The following is a 17,699-nucleotide window of genomic DNA, read 5'->3' as shown; positions in this document are numbered from 1 at the left end:
AGTCGTCCTCATCTGAGAAGACAGAAGCGGCAAAGCCCATCTGTGAGAGACTGACCACATTCCCCACTCCCTGCCCCCCTGAGCTGTTGAGAGGGGAGGAGGTAGAGATATGGGGAGCAGTAAGCTGGGCCTGGGAAGAAAGGAGGGATGGGGGAGGGAGATCTTAAAAGTGCTGGTTGTAATTTTCTCATCATCCTACTCCCTTTTTGCTTTTATTCTGTTCTGTTTCTTGTAGAATAAACTTTCCTACTTTCCTCTCTAAGTCGAGTGCTGGAGTCTGTTTTGCCCAGAACTGTAATGGGCAGTGAGCCCTCTCTGCCCTTGTCTCAATCCACAACAACCTTTCTTATCTTTTTACTCCCATTTCGCTGGGGCCTTCACCATCCTAACGAGGGTGGGGGTGAATGGGGGCACCGAGCGAGAGACTGTCGTGGTGCTGCTGTGCTAGCTGGGCCAAACCACGACATCACCATTTAGAGATTTGTAAATGTTAATAAAATCTCCCCTCAGTCTTCTCTTCTCCACACTGAACAGCCCCAGTTCCCGCAGCCTTTCCTCATAAGGGAGATGTTCCAGTCCCCTGATCATCTTGGTGGCCCTGTGCTGGACTCTCCAGAAGTTCTCTGTCCCTCTTGAGCTGAGGAGCCCAGAACTGGACACAGGACCCCAGATGAGGCCTCACCAGGGCACAGTAGGAGGGGAGCAGAACCTCCCTTGACCTGCTGGCCACACTCTTCTTGATGTATCCCAGCCTGCCATTGGCCTTCTTGGCCACGAAGGCACATTGCTGGCTCACATGTGACATACTCTACAAGGTTCTTTTCTGGCAGGGGGTTGGACTAGATGATCTTTCCAGGTCCCTTCCATCTCTTAAGACTCTGTAACCAGGACTCCCTCTTCTGCAGAAGGTCACTCCCAGCCTGTACTGGTGCATCTCACCACAGACTTACTCATTTCATCAGGATTTATTTCTTCCAAGATATATTAAGCATGGAGTAAAGAAATGAGGGGAATTAAGGCCTCAGAATTCAACAGTTTAGTCTCAGAACATCATTTTTAAAGTAAAATATGGAATCCAGTCTGGCTACAGATGGCAGTGATTTAGAAGAGATACATGCAGACACTGTGAACCTGTGAGAAATGATGGGGTGTTGAAGACCCCAATGATAAGCAGAAGAAAATGTGAAGTTAGCAGGAACCCAAGAATTTAATTACAAAAAAAAAGTCTAACATCTTTGTTTCTGATGACGTTTTCCTGAAAACAGACTACGATCTACACATTGGCTTTTCTTTCCCTAACTAAAATTCACTTCAGTCCATTTCCTCATCCTCCCACCAGATTCATGAAACACTGAAAATTTCTGAGACTTTTTAGTTTTTAATTATTATTTCATTTAAACAATAAGTTTAGGGCAAGATGGGAAAAGAGCAGCACCTTTTAATAAAACCCTGTTGTGTGCTATACAGGATAAATAGATGAGCTTTAAAAAAAGTTAAGTTTATATATGTACATATACACACATACACTAAACCAAATTAAAAGCAGAAAAAAATGGAGAGGGGTCATTTTCAACACAACACAACAAGAAAGAGGAAAGCCTTATTTCACAGCAAGCAAAGCACCACAAGTTCGGATTAGAGTGCACAATCACAAGTAGTGCAGATATCAAACTAGCCTGGGTCCTGTGTAGCTAGAGCAGCACAAAGCTCCATGTGGGCCAACTCATCCCACTCCTTGGCCAAGGCGAGCACAGAGCCTGCGTTCAGGATGCTGTGCTGCACAGGCACTCCCACAGTCAGCTGCTCTGCCTGCATGGGCTTTGGCAGAAGCCTCAAAAACCAGCAAACTAGTGAGAATAAGAGACCCAAAGCTAAGCTACAGGACTGATTTAGCTACAGTACTTCCATGATAGAGGTTTCTGAGTTCTCACATGTCTCTCGTGTGTTCTCCCTGTGTATCGTCTGCATGGGGCACACGGCAGGCAGCTCCTGATTATCTATTATTTGTGCACCGAGGTTCCCATTGTTGCCTACTTGCATCTTTTCCTATCTCTTCATCACCTCACAGCATCATTTCCTATTTCCTCCAGGCTGACAAAGTAATAAAATTAGGAAGGGGTGCTAACCAAAGGGATAGCCACCAACCTAATGAAAGTTAAAAAATAACAATTCTTAAAAAAAATCCAAAAAAACCCAATTAAAAAACCTGATCAAGTTCTGCAGACTTCTGGCAAAGTTTGGTCATTTAGCCCAGAGGTCTTTGTCTTCAGAGCCTGCAGGCTAAACGGTCTCAACTGGCAAGAAGCAGGCAGTACAAGGTAAAATTCTGGCTAAAAGAAAAAAGTAGTGAGGGTTGAGGGGAGAAGAGGCTCTAAGATGGAAAGCCAGTACTTCGGTAGCAGCACTTATGCTACACGGTAGGCTTTCAAGAGAGTAAATTCCTTTCTGTTGGTGCGAGCCGCCCAGATGAAAAGAGCAGCTGCCATAAACTGCAAAGGTGCAGAGACACAGGCCAGGCAGAAGGACCAGCCAAATTCACCCCTCACGTCGGCAGGCAGGGGCAGCTTCTGATGGAGCAGCTCAATCCCAGCTACATAGCAGCCAACGAGGCCCAGCGTACAAAGGCCTGGGGAAGGAAGCAGCAGAGCATCATGAGCTCGCCCTTTGAAATGCTCTGGCTGTGTCACCATGAGCTTCTAGGGGAGGGAAGGGAAGGGAAGGGAAGGGAAGGGAAGGTAAGGGTGGGGGGTGGCAGGAAACCTACCTGCTAGGAAATGGAGGACTCCAGTGGCAATGGCTGGGTAAAGGCTTCGACAGGCACAAGCACAGAGCCCAATCAGTGCCCCAAAGCACATGAGGCCCAGGCTGACAAAAGGCAGGAGAAACTGCAATCGCCAGAGATCTGCGTGTGAAAGAAACACAAGTTTGCTGAAGATTCGCACTTGCTGGAATCTGATCATCTCCCAACACCTTACATTCCCTTCTGCCCACGCTGCTTCTGCTTCATCAGACATTCTACATCCATAGCTAAAAAGGACCAAAGGCTCCACTGAAATAGGAAAAAAGTCATGTAACTCCCAAATTCTTGTACTGCGTTCACGGGCAAAACTTTTGCTAACACATCAAAGCTGTCCTTTTAAACCTGTTGTCTGTGCTACTGTAAAAAAAATAAATCAACACATACTGAGCAAGACACAGACATTTTCCTCACTAGTGACTGCATTTGAGAAGCTTTTTCCTCTTTTAAAAAAAATTCCCACTTGTTCCCCTGCCAGAAGTGAAAGACACTTACAAGTCCGATTCAAATCCGTGCCACTATTGTGATTTCCGGGCTCGATGTACTTTTCCATAAACTGATCAGAGAGGGAAAAACTGATGCAGTTTGTAGTCATATCAGTTTCTGGGTGAAAAAAGAAGAAAAAACCCCCAAATCATTAGGTGTCTCCCCTCCACATCCATTTCCACTCCTCCTTCCCTAATCATTTGTGTTGGGAAGCTCCTCAGAGTTCCATTTAAGAGGAAAAATTACCTATCAAAACAGATCTGTAGGATGCTTTATCATAATTAGTTTGCATAACTGCAGTGAGGGACACTATTCAAACATGCAGAACCTTCAAGCTTTCTTGAGTTATCCAGAGAGAAATGGGTCATGACTGATAGATTGGGAAAGAAATGTGGCATACTCAGCCATGTTGTTACACAGGCTCTTAACTAAAGCTGCACTTACTTCCATGTGCAGAACATAGTATGATACTAAACACTTCATTAAAAAATGGGATGGAAAGGTCTATTTAAAGAAAATACTTGCTTCTTTATGCTAATTTTCTCCCCTTTTATGCCTCAGATTTGCTTTGAGAATGCTGTTGAGCAGAGTTGGCTTAAGTGTCTTCCAAAATAAGTATTTTCATTATAGGGAAAAAAAAAAACCCAACCCAAACTATTTCATGTAATCCTTTTTCTCTGGAAAAAGTGTGTGAAAGTACATTTTTTAAGAGGTTGAAATTTTAACAATATGGAAAATAACACAAATATTGCATTCTGTATCCACCACTACAGTACAAGGTGTTCTGATGTGCTGAAGCACCAGTGTGACATTTGTGATATGTGAGCAAAATGAATGACTAGCTAAAAATAATGAGTCCCCCCTTGATAAAGTACTGTCTTTATTCCACTGCTGTATCCCAGGACTACTTCTAAAAAGACAGTGGCTGGCAGAGCAACTATAACTGTATCCCCAGACAATTGAAGGTCAGAGGGAGGGACAGGGACACAAAGATGCTGAAGGAAGTGGAGCATCTCCCTTATGATGAAAAGCTGAGGGAGCTGGGGCTCTTTAGCTTGGAGAAGACTGAGGGGTGACCTCATTAATGTTTAGAAATATGTAAAGGGCAGGTGTCAGGAGGATGGAGACAGGCTGTTCTCGATGTTCAATGGCAGGACAAGGGGCAATGGGGTATAAGCTGGAACACCAAAGGTTACAAAGATACACAAGGAAAAACTTCACTGTGAGGGTGAGGGAGCACTGGAACAGGCTGCCCAGATGGGTTGTTGAGTCTCATTCTCTGGGGACATCCAAAACTCACCTGGGACAAGTTCCTGTGTGACCTACTCTAGGTGGCCCTGCTCTGGCAAGGGAGTTGGACTACATGACCTTTCGAGGTCCCTTCCAACTCTTTAAGATTCTATGATTCTGTGAAAGGAGGCATGGGAAAATACTTACATGCTTAAACTTGTGACAATAAGATGTCATATGACGTCAATAAGATGACAGTAGATGCAAAAGACAATCAAGTTACATCAGAATAAATTTAGATTAGGTATCATGTGTTTATCTAGAGTTTGTAGCACTGAGAGACACAGATCATTTTGCCTTTCACCTCTTTAAAAATTAGACTGTCTTTATTAAAAAAAACACCACACATCAGCTAGAAATAATTCTTACGGAGGAACAAAGTGGCACAAATATGTTGTGAGGGAGTTAGCACATACCACCCCAGGCAAGCTAGGGAAGTGTCAATTGCTCTTGAGATACCTGGTGGGCTGTACCAGTGAGAGTTTTTGGGTACAGTGATACACCTCCGCCACAATCCGACCGTGCCGTTGCACCGGAAGAGCGCATCCGTGTAGGTCTTCTCGTCTGCCTCCTCACTGACAAATTCCTCCCAGATGACCCTACCGGCTTCGCTGATGTTCTCGGCTGGCGACAGCGTGTGGTACTCGTACCAGAAGTCGGTGCCGATGGAAGCTGCCATGTAGATGGTGGAGATGAGGCTGAGAACGCAGGCAATTACCAGTGCCGTAGCAAAACGGTTATCCATCATTGCGCCCTTGCTGCTGGGAGGGAAGAGGAGGAGAAGTGAGTAACTCTGCCAATGGCACGGTCAAATTCATCCCGGCAGCGTCAAACGTCTGACACCACTACAAGGAGGACACTGAGGTGCTGCAGCATGTCCAGAGATGGGCAACAAAGCTGAGGAAGGGTCTGGAGAACAAGTCTGATGAGGAGCAGCTGAGGGAGCTGGGGAGCTGGAGAAGGCTCAGAGGAGACGTGATCACTCTCTACAACTACCTGAAAGGAGGTTGTAGTGAGGTAGGGGTCAGTCTCTTCTCTCCAGTAATGAATCACAGGACACAACGAAATGGGCTCAAGTTGTGTGAGGGGAGGTTTAGACTGGACATTCATTTTCATCAAGAGTCATTAAGCACTGGCACAGACTACCCAGGGAAGTGGTGGAGTCACCATCCCCGGAGACATTAATAAGACACATAGATGAGTTGCTGAAGGACATAGTTCAGTGATGGGCTTGGCAGTGTTACGTTAGTGGTTGGACTTGATGATCTTAAAGGTCTTTTCCAGTCACAATGATGCTATAGCCCTGCTGAAACCGTCATTGACCTAATAAATATCGTATCCCTTTGCTTGTACTGTTTCCTATTTAAATCAACAGGAGTACATTAAAAACAGCAACCATCACCATATTAGATGGCACAGCTCACTGCCCTTTGTGATCCGGATTGTAGGGAATCACAGAGAATCCATCCAAAGCACCCAGGCAGAAGACTTATCTTTCCTTAAGAGATTACCAAGAGTAGAAGTTATTTTTAGCCTGCCACCCCATAGGGCTCTCACAGCTTGTGTTTACAGCAAAGATAAGAACCAAGCATACACCAAAAAAAGCTCTTCCAGACTTGCCAAGGTGCCAAAACGCCTTTAGGGAAGCAGAGAAATGTATCTAGGCACTAGAGACAGAGCACGAAGCAAGCACTGAAAGGCAAATCTGGAAATGACGGTAAATGCTGCAATAATGCCACATATATACAGCTGTATTTCTGAAGAACTAAAACCATGCAGGAGGGTGCCCTGTTCCATGGGAACAAGATGACAAGAGCTTCCAAAACTGAAAGGTCTTCATTGCACTGGCACGAGGACCTTTGCTCTGGCTCTCTGTGTTAGAAGTCATTTATGCCCTCCTTTGCAGGGTCATGCTGACAAATGGCATCAATTCAGGGTCAGAGGAGGCATGGCAAAACACAGATACTACCCATGCTTACGCTTATGACAATACTGTGACTTTAATGAGCAATTGATTGCCAATATATGGAATGTTTTGCAGACAGTGCAATACGTCAGAGGACTCTCAGATGCTCGTTGTGCTCACGTGTTTTCCTTGCTTTATTACATTTACGGATTATGATGAATCAGGCTTTGGTGCATTTGCCAGAAAACACCCAAAACGGTCAACTAAAGTTAACTCAGCAGCTAGAGCTAGACCGGTGGCGGGAATTACTAACTAATCAGTTGTTGTCTATTGCATGTTCCACCTCCCTTCTCCCACATACTTTGATCAAAATATTTCAGTCTTGTTTCTTTGCAACTGAATAAACCTCAGCTGGAAATAGCAAGTGCTTTATAATGCAACATCCACAAGGAAAAACATTGAGTGCTCAAATCTGACATGCCAGTAAAATCTTCTAAACTATGAAACAAGGTGCAAATTGAGGGAATTTCAAAGCACCAGTATTTGCTGATAATACCATTGTTATCTATTTTCCCTCCCATCTGCTCCTCTATTTGGTTGAAAGTGACTACCAGTGTTAGGCAGAAGAAATTATGTGTACCCATATCATTCACTATACTTAATTTCTATACTAAATGAGGCACACTTTCTGCAGTATCTGTCCCTGAACTGCACCTTTAGCAACAAGCAAGAATTGAATTGATTTTTGGTGAACTGGCAAGCAGCCCTCATTTAAAATACTGCAAAGTTTGCATACCATAACTGTACTTAATAATCCACGGGCTGTGAACTTTTAGGGTGAGGGAGCCCTGGCACAGGCTGCCCAGAGAGGTCATGGAGTCTCCTTCTCTGGAGGTTTTCAAAACCACCTGAACGTGTTCCTGTGTGACCTGATTGTGGGAAACCTGCTTTTGCAGGGATGTTGGATTAGATGATCTCTAGAGATCTCTTCCAACCCATGCCATTTTGTGATTCTGTGATAAACTAAGACATATTCAAGAAGAAAACATTTTATCTGGGCTTATTTGTCTAGAAGACATAGAATCAAGTCCAGACTTAGGAGCAAATTCTCTGTGCAGTGTTCAATTCCTGATTGTGTACTTCCACTCTCCTTCAATATCCTAACATCTAGCTCAAGGCAGACAGGACACTGGATCAGCAGAGTAGGGAAAGATGCGACCTCATTATTCGCGCCCAGTGAAACCAAAGGGATCCCTTCCCCTTCACAAACCTCTCCCAAAGCAACCAGGGCAAGTGGCATCTGCAGGGCCAAAGCTGTAGTGCCTGGCTCCTGCCCAGCTAAGCTCAGAGTTGAGCAGATACTCTGGGAACTCACTCTCAGGGTAAGCAGCAGAACAGGCTGACAAACAGGCTGGTCTGGATGTTCCACTATATTGTAGTCACATTCACTGCAAGAGGAATCCTCTGATTGGGGAATTAACTGTTAGAGAGTAGTGTAGGGGAAAGGGCTCTGAGGGTCCTAGTGAACAGCAGGATGACCATGAGCCAGCAATGTGCCCTCATGGCCAATAAGGCCAACGGCATCCTGGGTGTATTATAAAGAGGGTGGGCAGTAGATCAAGAGAGGTTCTCCTCCCCCTCTACTCTGCCCTTGTGAGACCACATCTGGAATATTGTGTCCAGTTCTGGGCCTCTCAGTTCAAGGACAGGGAGCTGCTGGAGAGAGTTCAGCACAGGGCCACAAAGATGATGGAGTGGAGCATCTTCCTTATGATGAAAGGCTGAGGGAGCTGGGGCTCTTCAGCTTGGAGGAGACTGAGGTGTGACCTCATTAATATTTACAAATATGTAAAGGGCAGATGTCAGGAGAATGGAGACAGGCTGTTTTCAGTGATGTCCAATGGCAGGACAAAGGGCAATGGGGTATAAGCTGGAAGACAAGACGTTCCAAAGAAACATAAGGAAAAACTTCACTGTGAGGGTGAGGGAGCACTGGAACAGGCTGTCCAGATGGCTTGTGGAGTCTCCTCCTCTGGAGATATTCAAAATCCACCTGGGACGAGTTCCTGTGTGACCTACTCTAGGTGGCCTGCTCTGGCAGGGGGGTTGGACTAGATGATCTTTCAAGGTCCCTTCCAACCCTTAAGATTCTGTGACTCCTCTCCCCGGATGGAGAAATTCCAAGACCCTGCAAGCTCCATCCTCAGAGTAGTGTCTGGCAAAACAGATTGTAAGCAAGACATTATCAGGCCTCTGGTCTACTGCCACTGCTTTTTGATATAAATGCTTACAATAACAGAGTCCTATCAACTTTGTACCTAACATACAGAAACATCTGTGCTGCCAGGTGAAGAACTCTAGTGCTGAGAACATTCCTATCAGAGCACCATCAAAACACAACTATACACTTCTGAGCAGTGTTCTGTGACTTGGCATAGCTTGGACTTGCCAGAGTTGCTGTCAGCTGGCAACCAAGAGCAGTCCACAAGCAAAATGAAGGGTTAAACTTCAAACAGTAAATTAAAGCATTGCCCAGTGTTCGTTACTCACTTGGGAGAAGGGATTTGGCCATCTGCTGACGTTTGATCCTTTTAATGCACAGCTCCAGGGAGAGTTAGAAAGCGGTGGAGGTGGCTCCAGCCTCCAAAACCTAATGGGTGGCTTTGTGTGCCATTTGTCCCAGAAAGGACACACATGGATTTCCAGTATGGACAAGACAGTGCCAAGGCAAGAGCACACACTCAGTTCCTTATAATAAAGGTCCCCTCCATGCTTCTACATAACACTTCAACTACTTAGAGAAAAGATGAAGGACTAGAATTTGCCACAGTGTATCAGACTTGACTATCCTGCCTATTCACTGTGTATACCCAATCCATTTACAGTAGACACACCCCCACTTAAATGAGGCGTCCTTTCCTCTGTTAAAAGAGAACCATCCTTCCTGCCCCAGGCAGAGCTCAATGGGAGTAGTAAGCATAGTCAGTAAGAAATAGTTCATGAAGAGAGACACTGCATGTTTACAAGATTACGCTGCACTTTGCCAAAGGTTTTATGAAGAACAATATGTAGGAGATGCCTTAGAATAAACTTACTTATAAAAAATCAACTGCTACTGAAAATGACATTAATTATAAAGACTGATAACAAATAGAAATACTTTGCCTTTATAAGCTGTTGGCAGGAACCTTCATTGTTTTTACAAATGGTGCGTTCATATGGCACTGCCAGCACATTTCACTCTAATAGCAAAAGCTATTTCAAACAATTTATGGATAGGCAATGAATATAACACAAGAGTAGTAAACATCCAAGCAGAAGTACTTCACAGGATATTGTAATTACACCTGATTTTTAAAGAAGTGAGACACGTAAAAATTTTAAAGCCTCAGCTCATAAAAGAGAAGGAAATGGCCAAACTAGCACCAACATTCAAAGGAATGACTAGATGCATGCACTTCACAGAAGTGGAAAAAAAACAGAGGGCAAGTCAGTAGAGCTGAACAACAAAAAACACAGACAGCACAAAAACAAGCATTCTGGCAAAAGATCAACTGTAAGACTGGAGAACAGAAAAGCATTTTAAGAAGTTACTGTACCATGGCAGAAGGGAATACAAAAGCATGCATATTTTGATCTCATTACAGCAATCACTCTCTTTAGTCAACACTACATTTGAGAAACTCCTTTTACTTGCCATCACAAAAGAGGAAGGCTGTTTTTGCTGGCTTTTTATCACAAAACATGCTTGCACTCTGAGTGCTCTTTGAGAAAATAGAACAGGCAGAAGGCCCAAAAGAAGGTGTAAATGTGGGGAGAAGGCTGACCACACTACCAATGGGATCCTCCTTGTAATACTTAAGGGCAACCGAGGGTTCAGAAAGAGTGCTAAGAAACAGTGTTACCTTCAAAGGTCCTTGGAGTTACTCAAGACACACAGCTCCAACCAGGTCACTTCAGAGTGTTGCTTGTGTCTCGTGGCAAGCTGAGAGCACGAAACGCAAACTTCCTATCTGCTGTAACTGTTCCATTCATTCACTTTCTTCGACACCAACAGTTCACAAAAAGTGATCTAGAAGCACAAAGCAAACCAAACCGTCTGAGACCATCATTTCGCTTCGAAATTACTTAACAGAAACCTCCCAGCATTAACTCATTAAGAAAAAAACATTGCGATAAGGCAGGCGGGGGGGAAAGGCTCCAGGAGGCCCTCCGGCCAGCAGCTCCGAGCCCCACCGGATCACCCCAGCGCATGGGAACATCGGCAGCGTCGGGGCATGAGACACTACGGACGCTGCCGCCCCTGTGCAAACGCGGAGTCCCGCAGCCCGTCGCCTGCACGGGCCGCGCTCCGGCGCTGGCCGCGATGGGTCAAAGCGCCGCCGACACGCTTCAGCTGCCGCCGCCGGGCCATGGCGCGGGCCAGCCCGACCGCCCCCGCTCCCGCACCGGCCTCGCGGGCGACAGCCCTACGAGGGGGAGCAACCACCCGTCGGTGCCGCCGGGGCACTGGCCGGCAGCAGCAAACCCGAGCAGAGGGACTCAGCCTCCCACCCCCCCGCCCTATCCCACACTCCGGTTCCAGCCGTCACGGCGCCTCACCCATCGCCCATCGCCGCCTCGCACCCCCGGCCCCGCCGCGCCGCTTCCGCCCCGCCGTGCCCACGGCCAGGGCAGCGCACCACCCCCTCTCCCCGCGCATGGCGCCCTGGGGGGTGTAGTTTTTCCGCCCCCTTCCGCTCCAGCCACGGCTCAGCGCCCGGGCGGCACCATGGGAGCTGTAGTTCTGCACGCCGCGATGCCGCCTGGGAGCCGCGGTCTCCCGCCGCCTGCCCCGCAGCCAGCCCTCATCCATAGTTCGCCACCCGCTCGCTGCCCTGGCGCTGGCCGCAGGGCGACTCATCTCGCTGCCTCCCCTCACTCACCGCTGTTCACGTAACACCGACAACTTTCAGGCCCCAAAGCGGCCCCCTGGTGCAGCTCAAACCGCAGCAGCTCAGCCCCACACCTTCACACCTCGGTGTGGTGCCTCACGCTGCCCTTGTCTGGTTTGAGGCACGGCACAGATCCACGCTGGAATTGCACACCGGCAAGATGTGGGCACTTGGGATGGATCCGGAGTCACGGCTCTGCTGTACCTGCTGGAACAGCCACAGGTTTTTACAGACAAAAAAACCTACTTTGTAAACCCTTGTTTCAGCCATTTCAATTACTTGTTCTCCCCCTGCAGCCATAAGGCTCCTGTTTCTTTCTTTTATTATTTATTATTGATTGCTTGTATAAATGGTTATGATATTCTCACTGAATGATTTGGGGAAACACCAAGTAAAGGAAAAAAAAACCCACTGTCTCCACACCCCAAATAGGAAGCATCCCTTCATCCCTGGTACACATATCTACACAAATGACAAGTGGGCTCTTAAAAGTGGTTAACACTCCCCTGCTGAGAGACCACCACACCCAGTTTTGATTTTACCAACCTCCAAACTAGCAATACTCAGAAAAAAAACCCCAGAATAACATCTGATGCTTTCATGCCTCTGAGGACTCGTGGGTAATGATCCCAAACAAGTCATCTCTCAGGTAACATTTTTGTGAGAGGAGGAGCTAAGATGGCAAAGGTGAAAGCAGAGATATAACGAACTTCTCTGACTTGGTGCAACAAAGTTTTTAAAAAAATTATTATTAAAACAAATAATTAGAAATTCTATTTAATTAAGAAACATCAGCCTACGCACATAACCTTTCCAGATCATGGAAGCATTTCACCAGCACCTCATAATGTAAGTGTCTGAAGGGATGTATTTTGGAGTCTGGCTGGGATTTTTGCTAGACTCCAAATTATTTAACATCTTTATCAATACCTGGAAGAAAGCAGAGTATCGCTGATAAACTTCACAGATGACATGAGGCGTGAGGAAAGGGTAAATAATGACATGGAGAGGGCATTGGTACAGGGTGACCTGATCATTTGACAGCTGGGGTCAAGCAAATATGCATTTCAATAAGGTCATCGATGAGCTCATTCATTTAAGAGCAAAGAGTGGAGGCATTACGTACCTGACATAAAACTTTATCCTGGGAAATACAAAATGAAGAGGATGAACAGGTCCTGGTGGATTACCAACTGCCAAGATGGTGCTGTGTCCAAAACCCCCAACTCTCCTACAACCTCAGATGCATAAACAGAGGAATCACAAGGAGGAAAGAAGTTGTGTCACATCTGGAGTTACTGCTGGCTGTATTTCTACAGTGTCCAGTTTTGACATGTTGATAAATTAGAAAGAAACCTGAAATGGGATATGAAAATCACTGAGAAAAAAACCTCTCTTGGAAATATATCACAGAAGGTCAGTCCATTTAATTTTTTGGAGAGCAAGCTAAGAAGTTGCAAGACCATAAAATAATGTAATGGCAATAGGGAACAAAAAAAAATCAGTAACAGGTTTTTTTCAGTAAACTTTGCAAAACTATCAGAAGTTAGAAAACACAAAAAAAACCAAACAAAAAAACCCTCTGTGTACTAAGCCACAGGGTAAGCAGAATTGGAATCGTTTACTGTAAAACATAATGAACTATCCAACACTGGCAAGTCTTTAGGGTTGTCTCCAAAAAGACCTAACCTCCATAAAAATGAGAAACGATTCTGGAATTTTTTTGCAGCCTTTGCTACTTTCATTATTGAACTGGACTACAGTGGCCTCTTCTTCTTCATAATCTGATCTGATCAATATGATGTATGTAGCTGCTCAAAACCAGAGAGATGTGTTCTTATTTATTTAAATACTTTCTACTAATTTCACTTGGATTTTTTTTTTTCATGGAAAAATATCACACACATGCACCCCCTTCATATAACAAGAGTAACCCAATGAAAACATTACAAATTAGCGCAGAGTTATTCAGTGCTAACACCTGGCTTTTTTTGCTTTCTTCTCATATCTCCTCAGTGTACCTCTGCAGAACCACTGCTCGATCGGTTTCACAGAATCACAAAGAATCACAGAATGTTAAGGGTGGGAAGGGACCTTGAAAAATCACCTAGTCCAACTCCCCTGCCAGAGCAGGACCATCTAGAGTAGGTCACACTAGAGTAAGTTTTCAAAGTAAAAGTTTGCTGTACTGTGCAGAAACTGATGCAGTTTGCATATGAAAGCACAAAGAGGACACTGCTGACGGCAATAGCTTAAACACTGTTCCTGCCTTTTGCAGAACTGAAGGTTCTTCCATAGCAGACAGGGACCACATACATTAGTTAATATCTCTAATAAATCTTCTCAGGCACTGACAGTTTGCAGTGCTGCAAACAAACCAATCAAATAAGCAAAACCCCAGTATGTTGCAAAAAAAAAAAAACCACACCCAAACCCGTGTCATATCAAATTTGTGTCATTTTAGCTCCCACAGTCTAAGAAAATAAGTAAATATTTGTAGGAGGTGGCACCATCTGTATTCAACAAAGTTGATACAGGATGAGAAACAAGAAATGAAAAAACTTTCTTCATCTATTGCATTTGCTTCAGGAGTTATTGATTCAGACCTGAAAAAGCTGTTCAAAAGTCTGCCCATTTCTTCCAATAATACTAGTTAATTTACCGCAAGATACTGCCTCTCCAAACAAATACACTCTTTCTAATAAGAGAAAGGGCAGTTTTAGTTTTTCTGCTCTAGGCGCCATCCATGAGCATTTCATGTAGCCAGAATGAGCAGAAAATCCCATGGATTCTGTCTGATCTCTTTACACAGTCACCTTGGTTTCATTTCTGCCTTCTACATTTTTCTGTCTGTGGCACAGAACGTGGTAGACTAGGAAAACCCCTACTCTAATTGTGATTAAGACCTTCTAGATGTGCTTTTTCCAAATACAATGAATAGCATGGGTTCACTTTAATGATATCCACTTGTCTTCTATGTCAGAGGTCTCCAAATCTTTTGATCATGCACCCCATCAGTAAAAACTTTTTGACCGTGCAGCTCTCTGACATGTACTTATTTTTTTGGAAAACGTGTACATATATAACTGTAGAAATAAAACATACACAAAAATAAAAAATAAAAAAGGATTATCTAAAGAGGATATAAACAGTATTTTAAAAATCTTTATTAAGTGTACAAAACCATATTTTCTTCTTGCACTGCACATTGCAGAACACTGCTCTTGGTTTGACACTGTTTCAGCCTATCTCAATGCATTGCCTCAATGCTCACAATTTCACCTGAATCAGTTCTACCCTCTTCTGTCTGCTCAAGGGTGAAACTTCAGACAATTAGCATTCATCTAGTTACCTCTGAGCCTACCGGCACCTAGGTTATAGCACAGCAGGGTACTTTCAAACAATTTGGCAGGCTTTTTTGTTTTGCTTTTAAATTAAATCTGGAATTCTCTTTTCCTTACACAAGGTTTTTTAAGCTCAATCATTTAAAAGCTACACTTTCTATAACAGCCAATTGAACCTCTATTTCTTCTCAACATTTATCATCATCAATAATTTACAGATACATAGCTTATTTTATCTAGATGCCTGTGCTTGTATGAAAGCACACGTACAAGCTGGAATGAAACCTCATTTAAACTATCAGAGAAGATTAAAAAATTGAGAAAAACACCTACCCCAAACCCACATCTTGCTACCAGAAATGCTTGATTGCAGAAATTTGTATGGGGGAGTGTGTGTCTAACAAACCGAACCAACAACCCTGCATACTTCCTGTGCAAATAGTTCTGTTGTGCACCTCTTTTACTGATTTTGCCACAAACAAAATTTAGAAGGCTGCCATAATACATCTATCACAAGTGTTTCAGAACTAAGAACAAAGACATAAAATATTTTCCTGTGTTACTGTTGGAAATACCTCAGCATTTTCTATGAGGAAGATTGAAGGAATGGTACAAACACTGACAAGACAAACTTCAAGAGTGCATTTCAGAAAGGCAGGAGCATCAAAGAAACATACACTCTACAGCAGAACTGGCCACATGCACAGCCACGATTACAGTATCTGCCCTAAGTGTGTGGTTACAAAACCTTTAGGTTTACTCTGCAGTACAAAACTGCTCAGCACCCAGTGGCTGCATTTTTTCAGAGCTGTGTCAAGGGCTGTACAAGATGGGTACCCTGAATGGACCAACACACACCCAAGCAAAGCCAGCAGCTGTTGCTTCAGCAGAAAATTTTGTTCAGGTAAAGGGTTTAACACATATCTACTGAGGTCTAGGAGGAGGAATGTGCTGTGGAAATCTACAAGGTGGGTAAAGAGAGGGTGGAGGTTGTCCTCCTGCTAACTAAAACGTCTCACCATATCTCCTGGATCTTCACACACCACTGCAGAGCTGTCTGGAATATCAATGTCCAAGTGTTAGGGAAATTTCAGTGTGCTGTTTTTAATAACTTGGCTCTATGTCAGGGAAATGAGCTGTGGGAAGAGCAAGACCTTACATGATGCCTTAAACGCACAATTGCACAATCAACTGCATATAAAGAAACCACAAGGCTTACAGACTACTGACAAATACACCTGCTGCTGCTTCATTAATCATGATAATGCTTCTTACTATCTGCAAATCTGTCCAGATAAGGAAGTGTCACATCTGTGATACGGCAACACCATATATAGTGGCCTCTACAAATTTATTTTGAGTGTTCAAGAAATATAGTGTAAATTCAAGACAAAAGAGTTGGCCCCTGTTGGAAAAGGTTTACTTTATAATTTTGTATTTTAGTAAGGAAGGCTATTAAACTACAGGGAGTCAACAAAGTGAGGAACTGCAAACACAACAATACAGAGACATATGCTTATCTGTATGGTTCCATTAAGCTTTTTAGAAAGTTAGTCCTTTTTTTGTCAGCTCTGGGAAAAGAAGAGGGAGTATGCAGTAACGTGAGATAGCGAAAGAGAAGTTTGTGACTGATTACTGAAGCTTGCAACTGCATGTAAACTATAAGAATCTAAGTAAAAATAGAGTCAAATAACAAAGTAAAATAACATGTAGGTCCACCTTTGCCAGATCGCATGACTATTCTACTGCAGACCATAGAGTTCAGCTGATCTACTCTAGTATTGATGGAAAGAAAATGCCTCTTTTTCCCAGTACTTTGTGGAAGAAAAAAATCGAGATACCTTCTTTGAAGCAGTAATAAGCGAAGATGACACAAAATTCAGCTCTTCACTGAATCCATCAAAAATAATTTCTGTAAACTGTAAGCTACTTGGGCATTTTTACACAACTCTGCAGAGTAAGTATATCTTTTGTAATTTTCAGATGGTGAGATCATTTTTAGCCTGTGCTCCCTTACAGGTTCACACTTAGGTTTGTGGCATACCGATCAGTAATCAAAGCCAGGGTGTTTTTAAACAGCTTGGTATTTTTTCACAGTTTGTGATGGCTGAATTAAAGCCACTGAGATAATGAAATCTTTAAACATTCAATGAAAAATAGTCATCTAGAGTCCACTAATGCCCTGCTGACAGGAAGGCCATTATATATAAGTAGCTCCTTAGTAGTCATCAGCATATCTACATACATAAGAGTGTCTACTCAAATATCCCCTGATCCAATAGCCAGCCATTTAATAGCAGCTGGCTGCTTTTCCAGGTGCCTGAAGTCTATCAGGTACCTGCTGCACAGAAGGACATCTGTGTTGTCCAAGCAATTTGGAGTTGTTCTTCCCCTATGTAGACATATATAGATGAGATCAGTCTGCTCAGGGATTCAAGGACACTCTGGTAAGTGATTGGCTCAAAGCTTTGAGAATTCTGAAGATGTGCCTGGTCTGTGAAAATGCAGGTGGGAGAGAGGGGAAGGAGAAAATTAATTTCTCTGAAAAAGAGAGGAAAGATGATGAAGACCAGTAGTAGAAGTTTCCATTTAGTGTGCACTGACAAATCTGTAATGAATTCAGTAGTTTAAAAAGTGAGAATTTTCATCTAATTTCTGAAATGCTGAAAGAGCTGTCTGTAAGATAAAGCCACAGCTGGTGCAATATTGATACTGCAAATGAAAGATGAAGGAATCAGAGATCTGTAAGAGAAGTGAGCACTGTTACCCATGGCTCAAAACCCACGAGGGGAGTGCAGCCAGAAGGAAAAGGAACAAACCACTGCTCTGGAGACCAGGACTGTGGCCTGTAAGGAAGCCTGTGCGCGGATAGGAACATACAGGCAATTTTCAAATCGCAGAAAAAAATATGATGCACTGGAAAACTGTCCCCTAAGTTTCAA

The 17,699-nt window shown here is 44.0% G+C and overlaps 1 protein-coding gene across 2 annotated transcripts; it reads right to left on the bottom strand.

The window, feature by feature from the left end:
* Positions 1-991: 991 nt before the first annotated feature.
* Positions 992-11,159, bottom strand: CLDND1 (claudin domain containing 1). 2 transcript variants are annotated; one of them, XM_061988713.1, is made up of 6 exons: positions 11,082-11,159; positions 10,385-10,551; positions 5,033-5,334; positions 3,293-3,400; positions 2,765-2,902; positions 992-2,626 (listed from the first exon to the last, which is right to left on the bottom strand). In XM_061988713.1, the coding sequence occupies exons 3-6, from the start codon at positions 5,319-5,321 to the stop codon at positions 2,406-2,408; spliced, it is 756 nt and encodes a 251-aa protein (XP_061844697.1). In that variant the 5' UTR covers positions 5,322-5,334; positions 10,385-10,551; positions 11,082-11,159; the 3' UTR covers positions 992-2,405. The 2 variants fall into 2 exon arrangements, with proteins under 2 accessions (XP_061844697.1, XP_061844698.1); XM_061988714.1 differs by having other exon boundaries at positions 5,033-5,331.
* Positions 11,160-17,699: the final 6,540 nt, after the last annotated feature.

Source organism: Colius striatus, chromosome 1 (assembly GCF_028858725.1).
Source record: "Colius striatus isolate bColStr4 chromosome 1, bColStr4.1.hap1, whole genome shotgun sequence".
Classification (NCBI taxonomy): domain Eukaryota; kingdom Metazoa; phylum Chordata; class Aves; order Coliiformes; family Coliidae; genus Colius; species Colius striatus.
The sequence above is the reverse complement of the archived record's forward strand: the minus strand, read 5'-3'. Positions and strand labels throughout refer to the sequence as shown.

Coding starts and splice junctions, on each gene's coding strand:
- CLDND1 (XM_061988713.1), bottom strand. CDS start 5,321: ATGATGGATAACCGTTTTGCTACGGCACTGGTAATTGCCTGCGTTCTC. Junction 3,401..5,032: donor TCACTGGTACAGCCCACCAG/GTATCTCAAGAG, acceptor TTTTTCACCCAG/AAACTGATATGACTACAAAC. Junction 2,627..2,764: donor AGTCCTCCATTTCCTAGCAG/GTAGGTTTCCTG, acceptor TTCCTTCCCCAG/GCCTTTGTACGCTGGGCCTC.